Genomic DNA, 26,011 nt, shown 5'->3' with positions numbered 1-26,011 from the left:
AATCATGTAGGAGCCACAATGTCTGACTAAATCCTTGGGTATTCTTGAACAAACGAGTGTCGTAGCATAGCAGATATTAGCGCTTAGGTATTTAAATAAGCAAAGGTTATCTTAAAAGAAGTTGGTCTGACTCATAAGGGGAACACTTTGGGTCTTTGAGAGGTAGCATAACTTAGTGGCTAGAGCACTAGATGAGGAGTCAGCAAGGAGGTTCAAATCTTGCCTCAGACACTGACTAGGTGTTTGATCCCAGGCAAATCACTTAACCCTACTGTCCTCTTCCCCTGTGGCAGGTGAAAGATGAAACGACTGAGAAAAACAAAGGTCTGATCTTCTGAGCATGTTTTTTATTTTTTTTAAATTTATTTATTTTTAGTTTTTAACATTCACTTTCACAAGATTTTGAGTTCCAAGTTTTCTCCCCTTCTTGTCCCTCCCCCCACCCCAAAACAGTGTGCATTCTGAACACCCTTTCCCCTAATCTGACATCCCTTCTATCTCCCCTCCTTCTCTTATCCTCTTCCCCTTCAGTTTTCCTATAGGGCAGGATAGATTTCTATACCCCATTGCCCGTATATCTTATTTCCAAGTTGCATGTGAAAACTTTTTTTTTTTTTAGGCAGTTGGGGTTAAGTGACTTGCCCAGGGTCACACAGCTAGTTAGTGTTAAGTGGCTGGTCTGAGACTGGATTTGAACTCAGGTCCTCCTAACTTCAGGGCCGGTGCTGTATCCGCTGTGCCACTTAGCTGCCTCTGAAAACAATTTTTAACACTTGTTTTTGAAACTTTGGGTTTCAGATTTTCTCCCTTCCTCCCTTCTCACGCACCCTCATTGAGAAGGCAAGCAACTCAATACAGATTATACATGTGTAGTCATGCAAAATACTTCCATAGTAGTCATGCTGTGGAAAACTAACTATATTTCCCCTCATCCTATCCCGCCCCCTGTTTATTCTATTCTCTCTTCTGACTCTATCCCTCCTCAGAAGTGTTAACTTCTGATTATTCCCTCCCACAGTCTTCTCTTCCTTCTATCATCCCCCCCGTTCTCTTGTCCCCTTCACCCCCCCATTTTCCTGTAGGGTAAGACATATTTCCACACCCATCTGAATGTGTGTGTTATTCCCTCCTTAAGCCAAATCTGATGAGAATAAGATTCACTCATTCCCTCTCACCTTCCTCTACTTCTTCTCCACTGTAAGAGCCTTTTCTTATCTGTTTTATGCGAGATAATTTATCCCATTCTACCTCTCCCTTTCTCCTCCCAGTATAATCCTCTTTCACCCCTGAATTTTATTCTCCAAATATCACCCATGATTCTGTGCCCTCTATCTATCTATCTATCAATCTATCCATATAATTTTTTTCCCTCCAACTACCCTAATACTGACAAAGGTCTCATGAGTTACAAATACTGTCTTTCCACGTCGGAATGTAAACAGTTCAACCTTAATAAGTCTCTTATGATTTCTCTTTCATGTTTACCTCTTCATGCTTCTCTTAAGTCTTGTGTTTGAAAGTCGAATTTTCTATTCAGCTCTGGTCTTTTCATCAAGAATGCTTGAAAGTCCTCTATTTCACTGAATGACCATTTTTTCCCCTGAAGGATTATACTCAGTTTTACTGGGTAGGTGATTCTTGACTGTAATCCTATCTCCTTTGCCCTCTGGAATATCATATTCCAAGCCCTCTGGTCCCTTAATGTAGAAGCTGCTAAATCTTGTGTTATCCTGATTGTGTTTCCACAGTACTTGAATTATTTCTTTGTGGCTGCTTGCAACATTTTCTCCTTGACCTGGGAACTCTGGAATTTGGCTATAATATTCCTAGGAGTTTTCCTTTGGGGATCTCTTTCAGGAGGAGATCGGTAGATTCTTTCAATTTCTATTTTGCCCTCTGGTTCTAAAATATCAGGGCAGTTTTCCTTGATCATTTCTTGAAAGATGATGTCTAGGCTCTTTTTTTGATCATGGCTTTCAGATAGTCCAATGTTTTTTAAATTCTCTCTCCTGGATCTATTTTCCAGGTCAGTTGTTTTTCCAATGTGATTGATTTATTAAGCAGTGCTTGCCAATTACCCAGCTTAGATCCTGACCCCAAATACAGGGGGAGACAGACTTTTATACGTCAAAAACAATCAAATAAAGCCAATTACAACATTAGGTAATCTGATTTCTCATTGGAGGAAAGATTAAAGACTTTCCAAATTTGGAGGGAGAGAATGAATGGGAGCAATTCCTGAATACAGAAAAAGAGGTGTTCTGTTCCCCCAAGTGTCCATAAATGATCAAAGGAACATGAAAACAATAACTGATTGACCAATCCAGGTCGGTTTTCAGATGACGTATGGGTTGCTTGTGATGTACAATTGTGAGAAAATTCCTTGCCTCAACCTTTGGATCTGACTGGGTTTTGGTCAGCATAACCAAGGTTCTTGGTTAAGGGTCTCTAAGCAGCAGGGAGAGGTCATCCAGCTTCCCAGCCACACAGGGCCAGGTTCAAAAGACAGAAGTCGGACTAGACCCATAATTGAATAGAAAGGGAACTGGGCTAACTCCAGAACTGAGTCACAAGATGGCAAGAGTGGGGTTCACTCAACTCCCACAATTAACCACTTACTATCCTGATACCCTTAATTCTCTCACTCCCTGTTCCCATTCTGGGTAACTAAATTCAGTTTCCCTCATCTGGAAAATGGGGGCAGTTGGACTTTATGGTCTTCTGAGGTCCCTTTTGGCTCTCAATCCATGATTCTATGGAAGTGATTCATAGGATCACAGATACAGAGCTAAAAGGTCATGTTTTAAAAATGAATATTATAAGGGGCAGCTCGGCGGCACAGTGGATAGAGCACTGGCCCTGAAGGCAGGAGGACCTGACCTGACCTGAGTTCAATTCCGGCCTCAGACCAAACACTTGACACTTACTAGCTGTGTGACCCTGGGCAAGTCACTTAACCCCAACTGCCTAAAAAAAATGACTATCATAGGCAGCTAGGTGGTAGTACGGAGAGAGTGCTAGACCTGGAGCCAGGAAGCCCTGAGTTCTAATATGGCCCTAGACCCTTGGCAGCTGTGTGACCCTGGGCAAGTCACTCGACTTCTGTCTGCTTCAGTTTCCTCATTTGTAAAATGAGGCCAATAGTAGCACCTACATTCCAAGGTGGTTATGAGTATCGAAAGAATTAATATTTATAAAGTGCTTTCAGAACCTTACAGAATTCTATACCCGCTATTATTTATTCCTTTTCTTTTTGATAGAGCACCAGTGACTGAACCACCCGTAGACTCATTCCAGGAATCACTCACGTGCACAGTAGCCATCTCCTGCGCCCAAATGAAAACACTGGTGAAGGGCAGTGGGCAGCATTTTTTAGTTACTGATTTGTATTCATCCAAAAACGTTTGTATTGCATTGGTTTCTTGAAGCTCTAGTCATGCATGTTTGGGGAACTCGAGGCCTCTGGGCCACATGTAACCCAGTAGGTCCTCAAATGTGGCCCTTTGACTGAACCCAAACTTCACACAACAAATGTGGAGGACCTAGAAGGTCACTTGAGGCCTTGAGGCCGCAGGTTCGTTCTAGTGTTTCATGATATTCTTTGCTGGTCCAGCTAGTTAATGGTGCTCGTGACAGTCAAACTAGTCTTCATGTCCTTGTCACAGCCTTAGGAGAGGCCAGAGCTGTTGTGGAGCTCATCTTGCCCGAATAGTCCAGGTGACAGGCAAGTGGAAGCCTGAGAATTATAGCCCTGAAATGAGGAAAGCCAGCCTCCTTTGCCCTAGAGGATTCTTTGGAGCAAAGTTGTCACACACACGCCCTGAGCCAGCTGAAGCCCACACTGTTCCTAAGTGTGACCTGAACCTAAGTGTAATTGGGAAACATGAGAATATTAATGTGGTTTCCAAGTTCGTCCATGGCCCACCAAGATCCTTAGCTAGGGGTTGGTGGCCCGTGTCTCTCTACCAAAAGGCTGCTCATTTGAGGGAGCAGCTCCAAAGGTGTGACCAGCGCTCGGACTGAGGAAGCTTCCTGAGGGTCACTTTATAAAAGCCATTTACTTTTCCTTGTTGCAAACTGGAGGCATGCGGAATTGAAGTTGACAAATGCCAATGCAAGGAGGGAAGAATGTGTCTATTTTGGCAGGACTTTTGATAAAAATAGGCAACTTGGAGTAGAGTGAGTTAGTTATTTGCCCTTGGCCCTTTTCTTAGCGACACTTTTATCAGCAATTTTGTTGAAGGCATAGGTGGAACACTAGTCAGATGTACAGCTGACCCAAAGCTAAGAACGCTGAATGGAACAGGGCCAAGGAGAGATCCCTAATTAAAACAATTAATTTCTGAAAATTGGCAGAAGAAATTTATTATTTTGCAAATTTCATTGTTTATGCTTTGTGCATTTAAAAAATAAACCAAAAATACTATTCATAACTAGCAGAGAGAACATACAAATGACAAGTTTGATTACATTTTGAGGGGAGAGGGGAAAATCTCCCCTCTCTTTGAAAAAGTGCAAATAGGTAACTTTGTATGAGGGATTTTAAACGATAGTAAATATCTTACTATACATTGTAAGCAGATTTCTAGCATTTTAATGTATGATAAGTTGAAATATGATTTTTCAATGGATATATAAAATTATAGAAGAATAATGTTTCTGAAAAGATTTCAAATTAAACAATGGACTTATCTTTCTTTCTTTCTTTTGGTTGATACTAGGAATGATAACACAACTTGGAGAAAAATATAGTCTGCCTTTAAAGACAAGTTTTAGCTCTGCTCGAGGATTTTTCATTCAGATGAACGTGGATTGCACATCACTACCCAGCGGTCAACTTCCCTCTGAATTTATTAAGGTTCATTTTGAAATGATCATTGAAATAATTTTTTAAAATATAGATTCTGTGCATATATTTATACAGGCATCCTCACATTACACAATTTAGACTTGTCCTTTAAATATGTACTGGTAGATGTATACCATCTCAGGTCTGTCTACTAACCCACTCCATTGAAATAAAGAACCACTATTTGCTACCTGAGCTGCAAGGGTTGCCCTATGGCAGCCATTGTGAGGAGTTGTCCTGTCCACAGGCATATTGGCCTTGACTGCCCACCACACTGCCGGCAGTCTCATCCACATTATCTGTATTTTTTCCTTAGCCCATTTCCAATTTCCCTCTTCCTTTTACATTTTTACTCATTACCTCCTTTTTATTCTATCTACGAGCTAAAAACCAGCCTCGAAACATCAGATTCAGAGATGCAAGGGAGCCTAAGGATCGTTAAACCTGGACTTGAGTTAGAGGGAGCCTTAGAGATTGTCTAGTTTTATTTTATTACCTTACAGACGAGAAACTGAGTCCCAGAGACAGAGGTGCACTGGCCTCAGCTTAGCCCAGCTCATGAGACCCAACGGCTAAAAACCAAGGCTTGACCGATTATTTTGTTGCCTGTCTAGACTTAAGGAAGTGATGGAGAAAATGTGAGTCATGCGGGTTTGACTTTAAAGTGCACCGTCAGATTTACAGTCAGAGCTGGAATGAAAACCTAGATGTTTACTCCCAATCCCATGCTTTTTTGTCACCGACTGAGCTGCTTTCATTTAACAGTCAGTCAGTGAGGCAGCTCGGTGGCATGGTGGATGGAGCTCTGGCCTTGGAGTTAGAAAGACCTGAGTTCAAATGCAGCCTCAGACACTTGACACTTACTAGCTGTGTGACCCTGGGCGAGTCACTTAACCCCGATTGCCTCACCAGAAAGCAAAAACAAAAACAACAACAACAAAAATCAGGCAGTCAATCAACAAGATTTATTAAGTGCTTGAGGAGGAGGGCTGAAAGAAAGCAAAACAAATATGAAAGGCTTCTAGGAAATGTGGACACAGACGCGCAGGATTCAGCGACTAGATCTGGTGCCAGCTGAGGAATAGCCATGAGGCTGAGGGAAGGTTGGAAGGGACCCAGGTGTCCAAGACAGGGGCAGCAGGGGGCTTGACACTTAGCCCGAGAGGCTGTTGGTGCCACTGGGATTTGGGGAATGGGGGAGGGGTGGTAACACGGTCAGACTTGCCCTTTTAGAAAATCAATGTGGCCATTGTGGGGAGGACAGGTTGGAATGGGGGAGACAAGGCAGGGTGATGGATGAGAAGCAGCCCAGGGAGGGGTGATGGGGGCCTGAACTAGGCGGGTAACTGAGGGGCGATGACATACTCTCTCCACCTGTAGAGCCACCATTTTGGCCCAGGCCCTTATTGTCTGGTCTTCCAGTCCTTTCCCTGCGTAGCCACTGAAGTGATTTTTCTAAAGCGTGAGTCTGGTTCTGTTACTCTCCTGCTCAGTGAATTCCAGTGATTCCCTATTGTCTCTGGAATTGAACCTCAGTCCTTCTTGACATCTAAACTCCTGCACAGATGATCCCCTTTCTGCCTACCCTGTCTAATGACACATCATTGCCCTGCACGCACTCTGCGATCCAGCTGCACTGGCCTTCTCTGTGCCCACCAGACCATAGACCAGGTGTGTCCTGTCCAGAAGGCGCCATGCTTTGCCCTGGCTATCTCCCATGTCTTTTTTACAGTTGTAAAGGAAAGCATTGAGGAAAAAAGATTTCACTTTTACCCCGAAGATGCAGAACTGTGAGAGCTGTTTTCCAGGTAGCTGTAGTTTTGCAGTTGCCTAAGAGAACAGGGTTAACTGAGGTCCAAAGTATTCGAAGGCCATCGGCTGATTCATAAATTTCCCAATTAGGTTTCATAGACATTGTGCTGTCCCCTGAGAATTCACAGACTATCACGTTTGTCACCTCATCAGTGATCACGGACAGCTCCAGGGTGAAGACTTCTTGACTTAAAATGTGGGCTATTAGACTATGAAATTCTTGGCAATTTTAGGCAATTTTTTTGACAAAAGTGTTTCTTATACATAACAGTTATGTTATCAGATGATAAAATTTGATTTAGTCATTTTATTGAGAAGTTCTTTTGTTCTCTATTTAAATAGGGTAGCCTTTTTACCCCCCAGTGGTTGCCTTTTAAATCTTTGTTTTTATTTACTATGAATGTTTTTAATTTAATTGTTACTAAGTGGTGAATTTTAACATTTAATTTTAATTTCTTGGCAGATTACTAAAACAAAAAACACATATAGCTTTACATCAACAGATTTGATTAAAATGAATGAAAGATGCCAAGAGTCATTGAGAGAAATCTATCATATGACTTACATGTAAGAGAATTTAAAATCTTTAGCTGTTGAACTAAATTAGATTGGTTTGTTATGTTAATGTTAATGGTTAGTAATGTTCATTTCAATTCGTTAATTCTTATTTGGTTAGAAATGATAAAGAATTATGATTTTTAGCAAATGGAAAAGAAAATATTCCCTAACTAGGTCCTACTAAAAGCTCTTAAGACTATATAAACGTGCGAAATCAAACATATTCTCTGTATACTTCAGCATTGCTATGTGCAGAGCATTGATCTGGTCATTGGTAATACAAATGCAGAAATAAAATGCTCTCATGGAGGGGAGACATGTATTTAAATATTTAAAGACATATATTTAAATATATTCAGAATGTAGTTTGAGAGGTAGAGAGCTAAGGAGTTTAGCTAACACAGAGTCCCTGCCCTCAAGGACCTATAGTGGCCCACACCAATGCAGAGCACTGTATTATACATTATTACATGATAAATGCATTAGACAGTTACCAAGTGCTGAATGAGGTCTGACAAAAGAGGCTGCTGCCATCTAGGGAGGGTCGGGAAGGCTTCCTGGAAGAGATGGGATTTCCATTTGAGCGTAAAGGGTGTAAGAAATCAGCATGCAGGAATTGGGAGGAAGGGCGCCTTCGATCTCAGGAGTAAGTCAGGCCAGGAGGTGTGAGACGACGTTGTGTGTTTGGGCAGAAGGTCTCTGGCTTGGCTGGGGCACTGAGTTTCTAAAGGAAGGTCAGATGAGATAAGACTGGGAAGGCAAGGGCGGATCTCACGTTCTTCAGGAGGCCACAGGGAGCCACAGACTCCTTGGCCTGGGGATCTGCCCTTGGCCTTGTGCTGTTCACAGTAGCATTTATTAAGTACCTGCTCAGCAACATGCTCAGCCCTGAGCATATGAGGAAGGGCAAAAAACAGTTCCTGCCCTCAAGGAGCTCACAGTCTAGCGGAGGAGACAGCATGCAAATAACTATGAACCAGCACGATATAGACAGGATCGATTGAGGATATGCGACAGAGGGAAAGCATCAGCATTAAGGAGCACGGGGAAAGACTTCTTGCAGACGGTGGAATTTTAAGTGGGACTTGGAGGGATCCAGGGAAGCCAGGAGGCCGAGATGAGGCGGGAGAGCATTGCAGGCATGGGGGGCAGCCAGAGAGAATGCCCTTAATCAGAAGATGGAGGCCTTGTGCCAGGAAGAGCCAGGAGGCCAGTGTCACTGCATTGCAGAGTGTGTGTTGAGGAGTGAGGTGTAAAAAGGGGGCTGGGGGCCGAGTAAGTTATGAAGAGCTTTGAATGCCAAAACACAGAATTTTATATTTGATCCTGGCAGTAAAAAGGAGACCTTGGAGGTGGTTGACTTGGGGAGGAGGAGGCAACGTGGTCAGACCTGCGCTTTAGAAAGATCGGTTTGATGGCGGAATGTAAGGTGGGTTGGAGTCGGGAACCGAGGAGTCTTGTAGTCATCCAGATGTAAAGTAAGGTGGTGAGGGTCTGTGCCAGAGTGGTGGCGGGCCTTTGAATCTGTCTTTTCAGCAGTTGTGATTGATGACAGGTCCACTTCACTATGGCATTTGGGGTAGAAACAAGATTACGATTGCTGGAAGAGAGTACAGGCACTGGGGACTTTGTCAGCAAGTGTAGCTGGGAAGCTCGGAGCTCCTGGAGTGAAGCAGAGCAAATCTCACTCCTCTTTGATGTGGCTGTCTGTAAGGAGTAAGCCCCCACTGCCCTACCCTACCTGCTGTAGGAGAACCTCAACCAGGTTCCTTCAGCAGAAGCTTTTCCTTAGCCTGGTGGTTTGTCAGAACTGCAGCCTGAATGGGGCAGTCGTGGGGCCCTTTGCCCTATTTCTTGAACAGTATTGCCTCTGACTGTACTCGAGGCCCCTTTTGGCACACATCGAGCTTGCCACCTTCTGAGGTTCCCACACTGCTCTCCAGAAGCAAGCAGCCCGGTGTGGTGGTGAGAGAGCTGCCCTCAGACTCCAGAAGACCTCCATTTCTGCACAGCTGGGTGATCCTGACCCAAGGCCCTTCACGGAACTTCTGCGCCTTAGTTACTTCACCTGGAAGATGAAAGGCTTGGACTGGATGGCCTTTAAAATCCCTTCCTCCTCCATATTTACTAGGACCCACCAAATCCTCCATCTGTAGTGCTGGGAGACTGAGTGGGAGATCTGGGAGTTGAGAGAGAGAGATGAAGCAGGAGAAGATGAGTTCATGACGTAGGGGAGAAGGGTTTTGGAGGAGTAGCCACATTGCAGCTAAACGTGTGCATCATGAGTTTGTAGGGAGCCAAAGTCGTGCGGTTTGGGGAGTTTCTTCTCCCCAGGCAGTGCCTCACAGCCCTAGAAGTCATGGGGAAAGAGACCCAAGGATGGGGACTCGTAGTTTGGGAGCAGCAGGTCGAGGGGGGCGGGGCAAGGAATTCTAGGACAGTGGCTTGTGAAACATTCAGTCTGCACAGCACAGGTCAAGGCTGGGAAAAAGAACAGTGAAACCAGCAGTGCAAACCAGCAGTAGAACAGGACGGGGGCAGTTATCCATGGAGGTGAACGTGAAGGTACAGGTGAAAGTTAGGCTTAACGTGAGCGACAACAGAAGTTGTGGTCAGCGGTGGAAATTCAGGTGATGCAGTCCTAATGGTGATGAATAAGGAGAGCCGTTTGATTGTAACAGACTTAGAGACTACAATCTAAACAGATAAGTGGTTATAACTAACATAAAATAGAAACAGAACCTCAAGTAGATTTGCTCAAGGCTATTCCCTACTCACATTTTGTTAATTATTATGACCATTTCACAGTTGTGCATTTCAGAGTGAAACAGGTGAAAATCAAATGTCTAAAAATAAGAAACGTCATCCATATGACATATGACACATGACAAAAAGGTTTCCAAAATCATGGAACCCTTCAAAACCACAACCCAAGAGGTCATGGATAGATTTCAGAGGGTCCATTAGCTTGATTTTCAAAATATTTTGATCCAGTATCACTGATTTCTTTTGTAATCCTCTGTACTTTATTTTATTCATTTAAAAACATTATTCTTAGAAAGAGCCCGTAGGTTTTACCAGACTGCCCAATGGGGAGAGGGCTCAAGACACAGAGAAGGTTAAGAACCTTGGACTTATAAGGCTCCCATTCCATCTATAAAATGTTTTGATTCTGCGTTGTGTATTTGGAATTTTCAAGTGACTGAGCTGAGTCTTAAATAGACAATTTTTGTAGTTTTCCATTAGAGGCGCTCTTATATGCAAGAATATAATAATAACGTTAAATAGAAGCAGCATGACCTGATAGGGAGAGGACTGTGTTTCTAGTCCAAAAGAGTAGGTTCAAATCTTGCCTGTCTGACCCCCGGCAAATTTCTTCACCTGAGTTTTAGGTAAGCCCTTAGTCTTACCTACTAAATCCTAGAAAAATAATAATAGCCCACATTTACATAGCACTTTAAGGTTTACAGAGGACTTTACATATATTATCTCATTTGATAGAATCAAAGATTAGTCGAGATTCACTGTGGTGGAAGGAGTTTTCCCACTAGGAAAAGTAATAAATCCGCAGATCTTTTACGTATTTGTGAATAATACTAGATATAAGAATATCTTTGTCAAGAAAATTGAGACTATTTTAACCAATGATATTTCTTTCAAACTCTGAAATGAGCAAACACTAAATAATAGGAATTCTTCCATGTACGCAGAGATTAGAAAAAGAGGCATGGATGTCCATAAAATTGTGAGTGTCTAATATGAACCCCTTGCTTTTAGTTTTAAGGATATAATAAATTAAACCCACAGCTTTCGCAGCTGTCCTGTTTGTGATTCCTTCTGGTCTTCCTCGGATTCTGTGGCTTTACAAAGGTTTCAGTGGGTCTCTGATTTCATTCCTGTTCCTTTCTTTTTGGCTGAGAGCCACTTCCCAAGTCACCCATGGCACCCGGTTCAAAACGACGTTTCCTTCCTTCTGACAATAGTTTGACATTGCGTGATAGTTAGGTGTCGTTCTACAGGTTAGCTCTAAGATGGAGAAACTAAATCGGAGACATTTGTTTGCAGGGTGGTGTGCCAGCTGCTTGGTGAGATTTATAAACACATTCACTGCTTATATAAACTCTCAGACGTTGTGTCCATGCTGGACATGTTGCTGTCGTTTGCTCATGCCTGCACTCTTTCCGATTATGGTAAGTTACTTTTTTATTAAAAGATTTAATTTCTTTTTGTAAGCCTCCATTTTGAAAGAACAGGCTAGAATGTTTTACATTTTTACTTGACATATGTCAAACAAATTCTCTTTGTCTTTGGGTTTCTAAACTTTGGCATAACATGTAGATCTGGGTTTCGACAATGAAATATGTTATGGTACTTCAGGGAATCCTGGATCTCCTCAGTGTAGGCATGCTCCCTAATGACACAGACCACCACCTGTGTGTACCTGTCCATCCTCCGTGACTCTTGTCCATTTCCTTTCACATATTTGCCCCAAAAAACTGCCCCAGGATCAGATGGATTCACGAGTGAAGCCTATAAAACTTTCAAAGAATGATTAATTCTGATATCACCTAAATTGTCTGCAAAAAGGGATCCTACCAAATTCCTTCTGTTACACAGATATGGTCTCGCTATAAAAACCTGGGAGGGTCAGAACAGAAACTGTCGACCAATATCTCTAATTACCATAGATTCAAAATTTTTGAATAAAATATTAGCATAGAGACTAAAACAACATAGCGTAAAGATTATACACTCTGACTAGGTGACATTTATGCCAAGAATGCAGGCGTGATTTAATATGAGGAAACCTATAGCCTTAATTAACGCTATTAATGATAAAATAAAAACTATATGATTGTATCAATAGATACAAAAAAATCTTTTGACAAACACAACACGCATTTCTATTAAAAACATTAGAAAGTGTAGGAAAAAAAAAACAGACCTTTCCTTAAAATGATAAATTGTACATATTTAAAACCAAGAGCTAATATTATTCCTAATGAAGATAAAAATGAAATCTTTTCCACTAAATTCAAGGATGAAACAAGCAAGTCCATTGTCATCCTTACTGTTTAACATAGTACTAGAAGTACTGACTCTAGCAAGAAAAAGAACTTGAGGGAATGTGTATAGGTAAAGAAGAAACAAAATGATCCTTTTTTGCTGTTAATATAATGGTGTACTTAAAGAACCTTAAAACACCAACTAAAAATTAATTGAAACAATGAATAACTTCAGCAAACTTGCAGGATAGAAAATAAATCTACAAAAATCATAAGCATTTCTACATGATAGCAATAAAATCCAGGGGTGAAAAAAATTTATTTAAAATTACTACAGAATATATCAAATACTTGAGAGTCCACCTTCCAAGATCTACACAAGAACTAAAAAAATAAAATTGTAAACAACTGTTTGCAGAAATAAAACAGACTTAAATAATTGAAAAAAATATTCATTGCTCATGGGTAGGATGAGCCAACATAATAAAAATGACAATGCTGTCGAAATTAATTTACTTATTCAATGCCATACTAATCTAACTACTTTGTGAAATTAGAAAGAAAGAATGAAATTCACATGGAGGAAAAAAGTTTAAGAATCTCAAGAGAAATAATGAAGAGAAATGGGGATGAATGGGAGCCTAGCAGTGCCAATCTCAAACTATACTACCAAGAAGTTATTATCAAAGAAGTCTGGTAGTGCTGTAGGTATGAGCGCTTCACCTCTACTAGGCTTATACTTACCAGTATTCAAAGAAAGAGGAAAAAATCCCCAATGTACAGAAGTATTTATAGCGGCTCTTTTTGTGATGGCAGAAAAATGAAAACTGAGGAGATGTGCATCAGTTAGAGTAAGGCTGAGTAAGCTGTGGCTTGTGATTGTGGAGTTTAGTGTTTTGTACGAAATGAGGAAATAGAAGTTCATAAAGACGTGGAAAACTTGTATGAACTGATGCAGAGTGAAGGGGGCAGAACCAGATGAGCAATTTATACAATAGCATCAATATTACAAAAGTGATTAATTTGGGGGCCTTGTCTCACGCTAACGATGGATGAAGTAAGTAGAACTAGGAGAACGATGTATGCTGTATCAAAACACTGAGGAGACAGACACCTTGGAAAGCTGTGAGGACTATATTCTCTGTGAAGACTCCCTGTGACTCAGAGGACCAGTGATAAAGCCTGCTGTCCATTACAGAGAGGTAGTGGATTTGGGTTAAAGAGTGAGATGCCCATTTTTTTGTAAACATCCATTGAGGGAATTTGTTTTGGATGTTTGTTACAAGAGATTTGTTTCCTTTTCTCTCAGTTTTCGATGGGGTTGGGAAGTGGGAGGAAGAGAAATCAGTTTCTATTAATTTTTTTAAAAAGTGAGAGGTGGAGGGGTTTGTCATAGATGTGAAGTGTTGCATGAGCTCACCTGAAAGGTGAGGTCACAGTATTACTAGTTTTACTTAACCGTTTTACTTTGTTCTAAGGACCTCTCAGAAAGGGGAAGTTATGTGTAGAAGTTTGTAATACAAAAACAAAACATCAGTAACATTTAAGGTTTTGAAAAATAAAATCAAGGGAAACTTTTTCTATAGCAGTTTTCTGATCACCAATTTTAGTAACACCTGGAAAAAAGGAAATAAAATTGACTGGCCTGATATTCTTTTTTTTAAAATTATTGTTATTTTTAACATTACTCTCATTATGTCACATTGTTAATTTATTATTATTTATTGTTATTTTTAACACCACTTTTACTATGTCATGATGTTAATTTATTGTTATTTTTAACATCACTCTCACTATGTCGCGTTGTTTTTTGCCCCCTTTTGCCTTACGGAATCCTCCTTTGTAGTTAAGAAGTATAGTTCCTCCTACCCCATGTGCTTCTATCCAGTGGCACTGGCCTCCTGGCTGTCCCACGAACAAAATACTCTGTCATTCGTGCTGGGGCATTCTCTCTGGCCATCCCCTAGGCCTCGAAGGCTCACCCTCCTCTGCTCCTGCTACTCACCACCCTGGCTTCCTTTGAGTCCCAGCTAAAATCCTGTCTTCTACAGATAGCCTTTCTCAGCCCCTCTTAATTCCAGGGACTTCTCTCTGTCAGTCAGTTATTACTTATCCCGCATATGGCTTATTTGTACGTCATGGTTTGCGTGATGTCTCCCCAGTTATACTGAGATCGTTGAGGCCAGGGTCTGTCTTTTGCCTCTTTTTATATCCCCAGCATTTAGCAGAGTGTCTGTCACATAGGAGGCCCTTAATAGACTGAGTTCAGCAGCATTGAACTAGCATGACTTTTTCTTTTTTTTCTTTAAATTTTTTATTGATAACTTTTTTTACATCACTTTCATTTCCAAATATTTTTTCCTCAGGTAGCTGTAACTTGTAGCAAAGAATAAAGAGAGAGAGGGAGAGAGAGAGAGAGAGAGAGAGAGAGAGAAACAGTTTGATAAAACTAGCCAACACATCCGCGGTCTGATAACAAATGTTGTTTTCTACACCTGTAATCTCTAAGCCTGCAAAGACACAAAGGAGGTTCAGTTTCTCCTCTTCTTTGGACCAGGCTCAGTCATTAGAACTACACGCTTGGGTTTCCATTTTTGCTGTCGCTCTCTCCAGTTACACTGGGCTGTTGTGGTTCAGCCATTTCAGTCCTGTCTGACTCTTCACGACTCAGTTTGGGATTTTCTTGTCAAAGATACTGGAGTGGTTTGCTATTTCCTTCTCCAGCTCATTTTACAGATGAGGAAACTGAGGCAAACATCTTAATTATCAAATGATCTTAATTTTTTTAGACTGGTGATTTATCGTTGCATTGATCAGAGTTCTAGTCTTTCAAAGCTGTTCTTCTCCATAATGTATTGTGTACACTGGTCTTTTAGTTCTGCTCACTTCTCTCTGCACAAGTGTTCTCTGACATTTTCCATTTCATCATTTCTTATGGCAGAATAATACTCTGTTATGTTCGTATACTACAATTTGTTGAGCCATTCCTCAGCAGGACAGCCCCTTGGTTCTCAATTTTTGGCTCCCACCAAGACAGTTGCTGTAAATAGTTTTGAACAGAAAGATACTTTTCCTTTTTTATTATTTTTTTAGGAGCATAGGCCTAATAGTTTCAAAGCTTGAATGGTACAGTACTGAATAAGCAAATTAGGTAGTATTGTCTTTTTATTATATTTGTATAACCTACTCATGAGTAGTTAATATCTCTCCAGTTATTAGGTCTGTCTTTATTTTTCGCAGTTTTATTTTTTTTTTTGGTTAGATTCACATAGTCCCTAGCTGAAACTTGGAAGATACATTCCTAGGTGCTTATTGCTTCTATAGTTATTTTTAATTGAATCTCTCTTTCTGGCTCTTCTTGCTGGCTTTTATTGGTTACCTGTAGATAGGGAGAGATTGAAAATGAGAAAGAGGGGGCAGCTAGGTGGCGCAGTGGATAGAACACCGGCCCTGAAGTCAGGAGGACCTGAGTTCAAATTCGGCCTCAGACCAAACTCTTGACACTTACTAGCTGTGTGACCCTGGGCAAGTCACTTAACCCCAATTGCCTTAAAAGCAAAACAAAAAAAAAAAAAGGAAAATGAGAGAGAGAATGAGGAGGATAGAAAAAGAAATGTCTAATCCCTCCTCCAAATACCAGCCTTTCAGTTACTTTAAGATAGCTGTTCTTTCCTTCTGGAATGTTCTCTTTTTGAGCTAAACATTCTCATTCCCATCAGCTAACCTTTGAGTGGCTTGGAATAGAAACCTTTCACAATCCTGGTTGTCCTCCTCTGGGTGTTCTGCTTAAATTGTCATGCCTAGAACTGAACACAGTTCCCTAGAAGTGGGGTGATCAGGGAAGAAGAGACAGGATCATCACCTCCTTATTCCTCAGAACCGTGTCTGTCTTAACATGGCCAAAGTTACACTGTTGACTCGTATTGACCTTACAGTCCCCTAAAGCCCCCAGATCTTTTTCAGGCAGACTTCTGACTAAACATGCTGGTTCCGTCTTGTCCCTGTAATCTTGACTTTTATCGCTATTAGATTTCAGACCATCATTTTCAGCTTTTCAGGATCTTTTTGGATTACAATTATATCATACGCTGGATTAGCAGTCCCTTTCAGCTTTGTGTCATATGCAAATTAAATAAGGATTCCAGACATGGAGTTATCCAAGTTATTGATGAAATATGTGAAACAGCCCAGGGCCCATCCCAAACCCCTGGAGCCACCATTGGAGACCTCAGAACCAACCATTCATGACTTCTGTTTGTGTCTAGAAAGGTAGGATTCCGCAGCCTGAACTTCTTTAAGGAGAGGTGAGACTGAGAAGCATGGGGAGCTCCTAAGAATGAATTCTGAGTAATCTACAAATTATTCCAAGGAAGAAAAGGGAAAGCTAGCTGAACAGAACCATGTGAACTCATCAACAACTCACTTAAAAATGTGTATGTAGGAGGTGGAAGCTAGGCATAAATGGCATGTTTGTCAAACTTCCAGATAATACAGAGTTGGGAGGTATAACTAACATAAATTTCTGATACAGAAACTAAATCATTCACCTATATTCTGTCCCGGTTAGACCATATCTGGAGTACCGTGTTCAGTTCTAGACACTACATTTTCAAAACGACTTTGACAAGCTGGAGAGCATCTGGATTGGTAATGGGACTGGGCCCCACACCATAGACTTAAGGATAATTAGACTGAAGAAAAGAGACGTGATAAGTAGAGCTTCAAACTCTTTGGGGGAAAACCGTCTAAAGCACAAAATGTCCCTTTTTATCTTGAATAGAGTTTATTCATAGGATCCTCAGTTTAGAGCTAGAAGAGACCCCAGGGGCACCTAGTGCAACCTTTTGTTTTGTGGATGAGGAAACTGAGGCCTAGAGAAGTTAAATGACTGATACACTCTTAGTAAATGGCAGAGCTAGGATTCAAACCCTCCATGACTCCCAATCAAATGTTTCCACTCTACCACATAGCCTTTTTTTAAAGTATAGAAAGGAAAAAGTTTAAATGCTCTGTGTTGATATTTTAAAATCTTCCTTTTTTTCCCCTTTAGTTCGCCCTGAATTCACTGACACTTTAGCCATCAAACAGGGGTGGCACCCTATCCTTGAGAAGATATCTATGGAAAGGCCTGTGGCTAACAATACTTACATTACTGAGGGGAGCAATTTCATTATCGTGACTGGGCCAAACATGAGTGGGAAATCGACATATTTAAAGCAAATTGCTCTTTGTCAGATTATGGCCCAAATTGGTAAGTGACCATTTGTTCTATAGATACTCACCTTATCCTCTATTCTGATCCTTTTATTAAGTCAAAAGTTTAATTTCTGGGCTTGTAGAAACAACTTGACATCACTCCTTTTATGTAGGAGTGTAGTAACTGTTCTTAATAGTCCTTGAATACTCACTACTCTCTCAGTAAGCATTTATTGAGTTCCACCTGTGTACATGGAACAGACCATATTGAGAATCGTAGAAGGCCACACCAAAGCAGGAGCTCCCCTCAAGCTTCTGGTAACATACAACCTTATTTGGTAGCTGGTTCTGGGCAGTGCAGGCATTCATAAAGGCTGGTCTTTTGGCTTCATCAGTGACTCCTAGTGTGAGAACAGATGACCTTGGGAGAGCCACAGAAATCTGGAAGTGAGAGTCCAGGTCGGGTTTCTCCGTGTAACATTGATACCATGAGGAACAATGAGTGACCTTTGGGAGTAAGCCTCAGGAACTAGGACCCCAGCCAAGTGGAAGCTGAGATGGCTGCTCATCCAACAGTCATGCCACATGTGGATATGAACTTGATGGGAACAGCCATGTCCAAAAAAAGCACAGACATCTTATTTCGAGAAATTTTCAAAGAAAACTTTTCAGATTGCTTGGAACCAGAGGGAAAGTAGAACTAGAAAGAAACCTCTGGGGTCACCTCCTGAGATAAACTCCAAAATGAAAACTTCCAGGAACATCACAGCTAAAATTCAGAACTTCCAGGTCAAAGAAAAAATACTGCAAAGAAACAAAGACTTTGAATACCCAGCAGCCACTGTCAGGGTCACAGGATTTAGAGGCCAGCACTATGAAGGAGCAAAAAGCTTGGAGTATGATATGCCAGAAGGCAAAGAATATGGGCTTACAGCGAGGAGTAATTTATCCATCAAAACTGAGTATAATGTTATAGGGGGGAAATGAACCTTTAGTGCAGTGGAGGACTTCCCAGCATTCCTGGTGAAAAGACCAGAGAGGGCTGGAGAGAATCTTTGAAGTTCAAACACAGGAGTGAAGAGAAACATAAACCAGAAAGATAAACAATCCATAATAACTAACTCAGCAAGGATAGACTGCTTACATTCTGACGTGGGAGTGTGATCCATGTGCCCTCTCTGAGCCTTGTCATCACCGGGCGCCTTGAGAGAGTCTCATTAGACAAAGCCTGGGAGAAGTTCTGTATAGCCTGATGAACTTAAGGCTAGCACAGTGTGAGGTGGAGAAGGGAAAGGAGGGTAGGGGGAATTAGTGGGCATAGGGTATGCAGGTAGACGTCTATACAGACAGGAGAGGGATGGGGGAGTGGATAAGTCCTCTGAACTGGTCACAGGAGGGAAAAATACACACATACAAGTTGTGTACGGAAATATTTCATTTGGCAGGGACACAGGAGAGAAAGAGGAGAAGGCAGAATTAGGGTGAAGGTAGACTAAGCAAAATAACCTTTAGCTAAGGACATACAAAACTGTGACCCTTTTTGAGGTGGCAGAGAAAGGAAATCTCAAGGGATGCCCATCAACTGGGGAAAGGCTGAACAACGTGCCATAAGGAGTGATGGTGGGGATGCTTCCAGAGAATCCAGAGAAGGTTTACATGAGCCAATGTGGAGGGAAGTGAACAGAAGCAGCAGGACAGTCATTTGAGGACAACATGGTGAAGACAAGCAACTTGACAGAATTAGGAACTCTTCAGGACCAAGCAGGGGCAGGTGCCAGAGGACTACAGAGGAAGTGTGCTCCCTGCCTCCTGATCGGGAGGTGAAGGACTTAGAGTGGCGGAGAAGACAGGCATCTTTGGCCCCTGGAGAGCATGGGAAGGTGCTTTGCTTGATGGTCATGTTTGTGACAGGTTTGGGGGAAGGTGGCGATGAAAGAGTAAGAAGGCAGATTTTTGCTGATTTAAAATTATAATTTTAAGAAACAGATAATTGATAACCTTGGAAAGAACAATTTCAGTTAAGCGATTGGGTCAGAAACTAGATTGAAAGGGGTTGAGGAGTAAATGGGAGACGAGGAAATGGGAGTCATGATTGTGGATGGCTCTTTGGTGTCATTTGCCAAGGAGAGGAAGAAGAAATGTAGGATAAGAATGTGAACAGATGGCGGGTCAAGCAAAGAGTCTTAGTGAGACCTGTGAGTGTTTATAGGCAGGAGGAAAGCTAGTGTGAAGATCACACACACACACACACACACACAGATTGTGATAATATGAAGACCATCGAGTGGAAAGGCTCCTCCTGTAGGAGGTCAGACTGAAGGCACAAGACTCGAGAATGGCGTGGATGGCTCTGAGACATGGAAGGGGGAGAAAGAGTTTGGCAGAAAGCCTGTCTGCCCAGGAGGGCGAGTGCTGAAGCGCTCTCTCGAGAAAGGGATGGGGAGCCGCGGTGGGGAGGCCTGCGCGGAGGGACCCTGGAGTGGCCTCCAAGGAGAAGGGGGTCCAGATTCAGGGGAGAAGGAAAGGGAAGAAGGCACTGTTATGGTTAGACAGCGTCGTTTATTAGGTTATAGGTCAGGTGACAGTTTCTTCAGCGTCAGCATCGCATCAAACTCTTGAACGCGACTTTACCAAAAGCTCCCATACTGTTAGATGTTCCCTCCCGTGGACCCCCCTCTTAAATCCACAGCTTACACGTCCCCACCAATATATTTATATGTTAGTATAAAAGCGAAAGACATTGAATCAAACAGCCTACAATAATAAGTGATGTGAAAAGTGTTTGCTGCACACACGTGGGTACGACACGTAGCTAACATAGGTACATACATGTAAGAAACATGCATCTGAGGCATGTACTTGGCTGAGGCCGTTCATGGTGCTGAAGTGACAGAGCCGCACGTGTCCTCTGGGAATGCCCCTGGATGGGGGTCGTGGCCCAGCTGCGGCCTGCCGGGCAGTTTCTGGCTATGTGGGTGTAGTGTTTCCTGAGCTGGTCTCTGCCATCATGTTCTGGCCGTCCGCTGGGCCAAGCTGGGCTGCAGATGCTGGGGAGCCTGTCTTCTTGTAAGAAGGACCTTTTGTTCCTGGAGTTTAAGACCACACGTCCGCACAGCCCAGGCAGCCAGGGAAGGCCGGCACAAATGCCAAGATGAGATAGTCTGACCTCTGGATGGACCCTCCCACTAGTCTCACCTGAAGTCTCTGATCCTTGCTGCCTGGTAGACTCGGCTTAGAAAATTCCTCCGTTCCTGTCCGATTCCGCCTTGTCAGAGGAGGACTCAAGGCCTCATCCAAGGTAAATCTGGGAGGAGTGTTGCGGTGGCAGGGAGTGAGGCTGCCGTAAGCAGTACCCAGGGTGCGAATGTTCCCCGAGGGCAAGGACAGGGGAGGAGACCAATGAGCAGGGCCACCACACCACCTTCTCTCTGCCTCCATTTCTGCCCGTTTGGTACTGATCTGCCGCCACGTAGTACAAAGGGAGGAAGGAACAGAGACAGGTCAGGAGGCTGTGGGTGTGCAGAATGGGTACGGTCACCTTCACTTTATACGTAAAAGAATCCAAGAGAGTTGAACTGACTTTGCTAGGCCCCATGGCTAACTAGCAGGAGAACAGAACTAGAACCCAGAGCCCTGGACCCCCAGTTTAGTGCCCTTCCTATGAGAATAAAAAGATTGTGTCTTCTCTTTGTGGTTACTTACCTAGCAATGACTTCAGGTATTCAGTTGTCAGAATACTCATTTATTTTCCCTTATTGTTTGATGTTGGGTAACCTTAGGATCTTTAACGTAAAACAAGTTTTTCTTTCAAAAATTTTCTTTATTTTTCTTAGCTTTCGTAACACTCAGAGAGATCTGCTACAATTATATAACCGGTATTCCTGGATTCTTTAAGAAAAAAAAAAAAGCAGCATGGAATAGGCAGCCTCGAAGTTGGGAAGACCAGCGTTCAGGTCCTGACTCTAATGGGTTCTAGATGTGTGACCATGGGCAAGGCCACTAAACCTTTCACGGCCCCAGGCAATGATGGAACCCTATAAAATTACTGACAAATTAGGGCTTTGTATCAGTGGAATGAGTTTCCCATATAGATGAAATCTCAAGACTGGCGGAAGCTTTGAGGGCAATTTTTTTAAAAAAATTGTTGCTTTTAAACCTTTCTTAGGATTGTCTCTCACCAGATTGGACAATGAATTTATGAGGAGAAAAGCTTGTTCTTCTTCAGGATTTCATGGGCTGCTATTTCTCTCTGATATTGCCCATTTGTATTTGAGCATGGAATTTTTTTTTCCACAAATTTGAATGCTGACCATTTTTTTTTACATGCAGATAGTGACATGCTTTTATCTTCCAGTGAATTAAAGTGCATTTTGTGGTCTCATTCTTTATTTATTTATTTATTTAGGTAATTGGGGTTAAGTGACTTGCCCAGGGTCACACAGCTAGTAAGTGTCAAATGTTTGGTCTGAGGCCCGATTTGAACTCAGGTCCTCCTGACTTAAGGGCGAGTGCTTTATCCACTACACCACCTAGCTGCCCCTCTCATTCGTTATGTAGAGCAGATTTACAAGTTGAGCCACTGAGATCTGCTTTCAAGAGAGGGATGTGAAGTCTGGGGGAATTGGCATTGTGTCCTCAGGGGCAGTCACTTTGTTTTTTGGATGAAAACTTGGTGTTTTTTTTTTCCTTTTTAGATTCTACTGCTGTGTAGTTGGCAATGTTTTCTAGTCACATTTGCTATAACATTTTTCTAAGAGTTTTTGAGAATGAAACTTCAATTGCTTTTCTACGTGAACTTCTTCCTATTTTAAATTTTTCTCATTTAATTTTCACTTTTTTTCATGTAACTAATACCTTTAACATTTGGTCTCTGTGAGTATATATGTTAACTCTTGTGTAATAGAGAAGAGAAAAAGTTTAGTACCAATGTTTTTATAAGATAATTGCTTTTTGTTTTGAGCGTGTATATACCTAACACTTTTTCTTAATTCTACAGGTTCATTTGTCCCAGCAGAATATTCTTCATTTAGAATCACTGAACAAATTTTCACTAGAATCAGTATGAATGATGATATAGAAACAAATTCATCGACATTTATGAAGGAAATGAAAGAGGTACCAAGTTAAATTCTTCTAATAGCAGGAATGGATTGGATCCAGCTACTAGCTCATACCGAAACAGGTTAATATGTTCATGCCTAATGCTAAAAGGCAGAAGGTGGTCAAAGACGACTACCTCAGTAATCTGTTAGGTAACACAGTAAACTTTACGTCGGTGTATGAGACAAAATACGGTCATTTAGGTAGAAAGCATGTCCATTTTTTATGTGTTTGCCCAAAACACACTTTCTGTCATTATTTATACCCTTTACATTGTTCTTGCTAGGCTTGATTTTAAAATATTGGATGGTAGCAAGCTTCTTTTAATCATGCTTTAATTTGCCGTGACAAAACTTTCTCTTCTCTTAAGCATTTTTGCATCCTTCACCTCCCTTTCATGGACTGGCTAACTGTCCACTCAGCTGAAAGGGTCAGAGGGAGTCAGGCTGGCCTCTGTGGCCGGCCCTGGGAGGCAGGAATCATTTGGATGGTTCCTGACTGTGCAGTTTCCTGCAAATATTTTAGCTTCACTTGCATTGCAGGTGAATGTCATTTATACAGCATGGATTGACTTATACTCTACTGGATGTGTGAGTTCATTCATTCATTCATTCAAAAATGTTCAGCACCTGCTGTTTTTAGAGGCCTGTGTTAGGAGCTAGGAAAGACGCAAAGTCTGGAAGAGATGCAGTCCAGAATTCATCGACTTTACAGTACACAGATCAGACAATATTGCAGGTGACACTCAGCGCACCAGAGAGGGGCAGGGCAACCTTCTTTGTAAGGTCTGGGGTTATTAGGGTGCTCAGGCACCAGCCGAGGCTTTGGAAAGTGGGCAGGGCTGAAGGCTGACCAGGACCTTGAACACCAGGCTTTGGAGCCAGGGAAGGGCATAACCAGATATAGGAGCAAGGAAGATTATTTCAATATTACTGTGAAGGACTCCTCAATCATGCAGCTGTTAAGCACCTACTATGTGTCTGGTATTGTTCTAGAGCACGGTTCTGGACCACGTATATGTCATGGACAGACTCCTTGGGAGTCAGTGTGCTGAAACCTATGGACCCCTTCTCGGAAAATATTGTAAATGCATAAAATAAAATACATAGTGCTGCAAAGGAAACTGTTTATGATTTGATACACTTTAAAAAAAATTCACAGACCCCCAGTGATTTAGAAAGAGGGTGTCCCCTCTCCCTCCGTGTCCCATGGTCCCACTCAAGCTGTTTTTAATCCCTTTTCCCACCTCCTGACCCTTAACCCCGGCTGACACACAGTGAAGAAACTCTTAGAGAAACCAGTTTCTTTTGAAAGTACCTGCAAAATCATGAAAGTGAACAAGCTCTCATTAGGGGCCACAGTGATCGGGGCAAATTGGTAAATCTCTTCCTTTAGAAACAGAGGACTAAAGTAGTCCTTCCCAGCTTGGTTATCTGCCCCTTCCTGTAGACTGCTCTGTGTAGCCGCTCGGTTGGGTCCTCAGTCTCTGATGCTTTGGAGCCTGGTGTTCTGGGCTTAACTCAGGCCCATCCCAGCACCTCGCCACTCCTCAGCGTGCTTCGTCTCTCTGGCATCTTTCACCTTCTGGGGCAGAAAGCCTGAGTTTTCATTCCCAGAGTCTCCAAGGCTCAGGTCAATCAAGCTCTGGGATGGACCTTTTCCTGTGTTTATCCTGCATGAACATACTTAATGCATACATACTAAAATATGCATGTGTTTTCTTCCGTGATAGACTATGAGCTCCTTCACAATAGGGATTGTGTCATTCTTTGCACGTGCTTTCTCAGTGCCTACAACAGGACCAACATATAGGAACACTTGATTGATTAAATCATTGATTGAGAATGAGTGATTGATTTCACTGACTGTCTTCCTTGCTTAGAATACTCTTACTTCTCTCTCCGAGGGAATTCCCTGGTTTCCTTTCAAGATCCCTCTCTAGATGAGGCCTTTTGTAGTTCCCCCAGCTACTGGAGCCTTCCTCCCAAAGTTACCTTGTACATGCTTTTAAAAAAATACCTGTGTATGATTTTCCCCATTAGAATGTAAGTCCATTTAGGTTTTGATCTTGTCTTTATCTCCAGGGCCTAGAACAGTGCCCAGCACATGATCAATGCATAATAACTGGTTGTTGATTCATTGATTGATAATCTCTGCCTTTAAGAAGTTTAGTTTAATAGGAGAATAATACACAATTCATGAAGTTTGCTACATCAGATTGTGACTGCATGATGTCATAAATAGAATGGAATTCTTTTGAAGGGAAGTTGACCACTCTGCTGTAAAGATATCACTCCATAAAGAAGACTTGTATTTGGTGTCCTTTTGAGAAAGACTCCTGGCTTTGTTGGTTTTGGGATTTAAATTAGATTGGCTTAGCCACAAGCTTCCATACTGGTACAACGTTTCCTGTAGTTTTCTTTGCAGTTATGCCAGTTTTAACTATATTAAAATTAATTTGAAAAGTCAAATATTTAATGATAGAAATTTGCAAGTCACTAGTATCTTGGGTTCCCCCCCCCCTTAGCCTAAAATGAAATGTATTGCTTTATTTTCTTCCCTCAGTACAAGGTACTGTAATGTCAGTGTTGGCTACTTGCTCTTTGTGTTGTCTCATGCACACATGCGGTGCGTTTTTATATGCCCATCAGCCATTAATATTGTAATTACCATTGTAATCATTTAAGAAAGAAAAGTAATCTTTTACTCTGTGTGGCAGATTTCTCAGTGAAGCTTCATTTTAGATGAATTAATAATCTGTATTTTTTCCCTAATTTTGTTTTTTATCATCCTGACAGCTTCGGAGGCTGAAGCGAGTAATATTAAAATATTTTTCCCTAGATAGCATATATACTCCATAACGCTAACGACAGATCACTTATCCTAATTGATGAGCTTGGCAGAGGCACCAGCACAGAGGAAGGCATTGGCATCTGTTACGCAGTCTGTGAATATCTGCAAAGCTTGAAGGTAGTCTGCTATATTTCTCACACATTCACCCAGTTATTTTTTGATGTGACTTTTTTCATTTAGACAAGCATCTAGCTGGCTTTAATGGACATCACTCACAAATAAGGTCCCTTAGCAGTCCGAGGCAGTGAAATGTCCCATAGTTCTTCATCAGATGGCATGAAACTTCAGGAGGTGGCTGAAAAATGTAAACACTGAGTTGTGCTTCTTCTTTGATAGAACTGTTAATAAGAGAGTTCTAATGGGGATAGAAAAAATAAGGATTATGAATAATTTAGGTAATGGGTAGTGAACCTTACGTTAACAATTGCATCATAGATTTAGACTTCTGTTGTTTTGGAAACATTTAGTCAAGTGGGGTTTACTAGAGTTGGTACCATGGATTTAAGATGGGAAGTTTTAAAAGTGTTATTGTTTTATAAACTTTTCGGTCAGTATATCATTGTAACCAAGGTTTCTTAAATGTTTTCCCGTTAGTCTATTTAGATTTGTGGTTTTGTCTCCTATTTGAGTCATAGTT

General features: G+C 41.8%; 1 protein-coding gene across 1 annotated transcript in view; it reads left to right on the top strand.

Annotated features, from left to right (window-relative positions):
* The window catches only part of MSH4 (mutS homolog 4), a 90,634-nt gene that overhangs the window by 58,126 nt on the left and 6,497 nt on the right, over positions 1–26,011 (top strand). The window contains exons 12-17 of the mRNA XM_027874059.1: positions 4,722–4,858; positions 7,125–7,228; positions 11,285–11,409; positions 17,276–17,476; positions 22,418–22,536; positions 25,363–25,491. Coding sequence (XP_027729860.1) covers positions 4,722–4,858; positions 7,125–7,228; positions 11,285–11,409; positions 17,276–17,476; positions 22,418–22,536; positions 25,363–25,491 — 815 coding nt within the window. The remainder of the gene's footprint in view (positions 1–4,721; positions 4,859–7,124; positions 7,229–11,284; positions 11,410–17,275; positions 17,477–22,417; positions 22,537–25,362; positions 25,492–26,011) is intronic.

Source organism: Vombatus ursinus, unplaced genomic scaffold (genome assembly GCF_900497805.2).
Source record: "Vombatus ursinus unplaced genomic scaffold, bare-nosed wombat genome assembly UNPS02014804.1, whole genome shotgun sequence".
Lineage (NCBI taxonomy): Eukaryota > Metazoa > Chordata > Mammalia > Diprotodontia > Vombatidae > Vombatus > Vombatus ursinus.
Note: the sequence above shows the minus strand (reverse complement) of the source record. Positions and strands in the feature narration are given on the sequence as shown.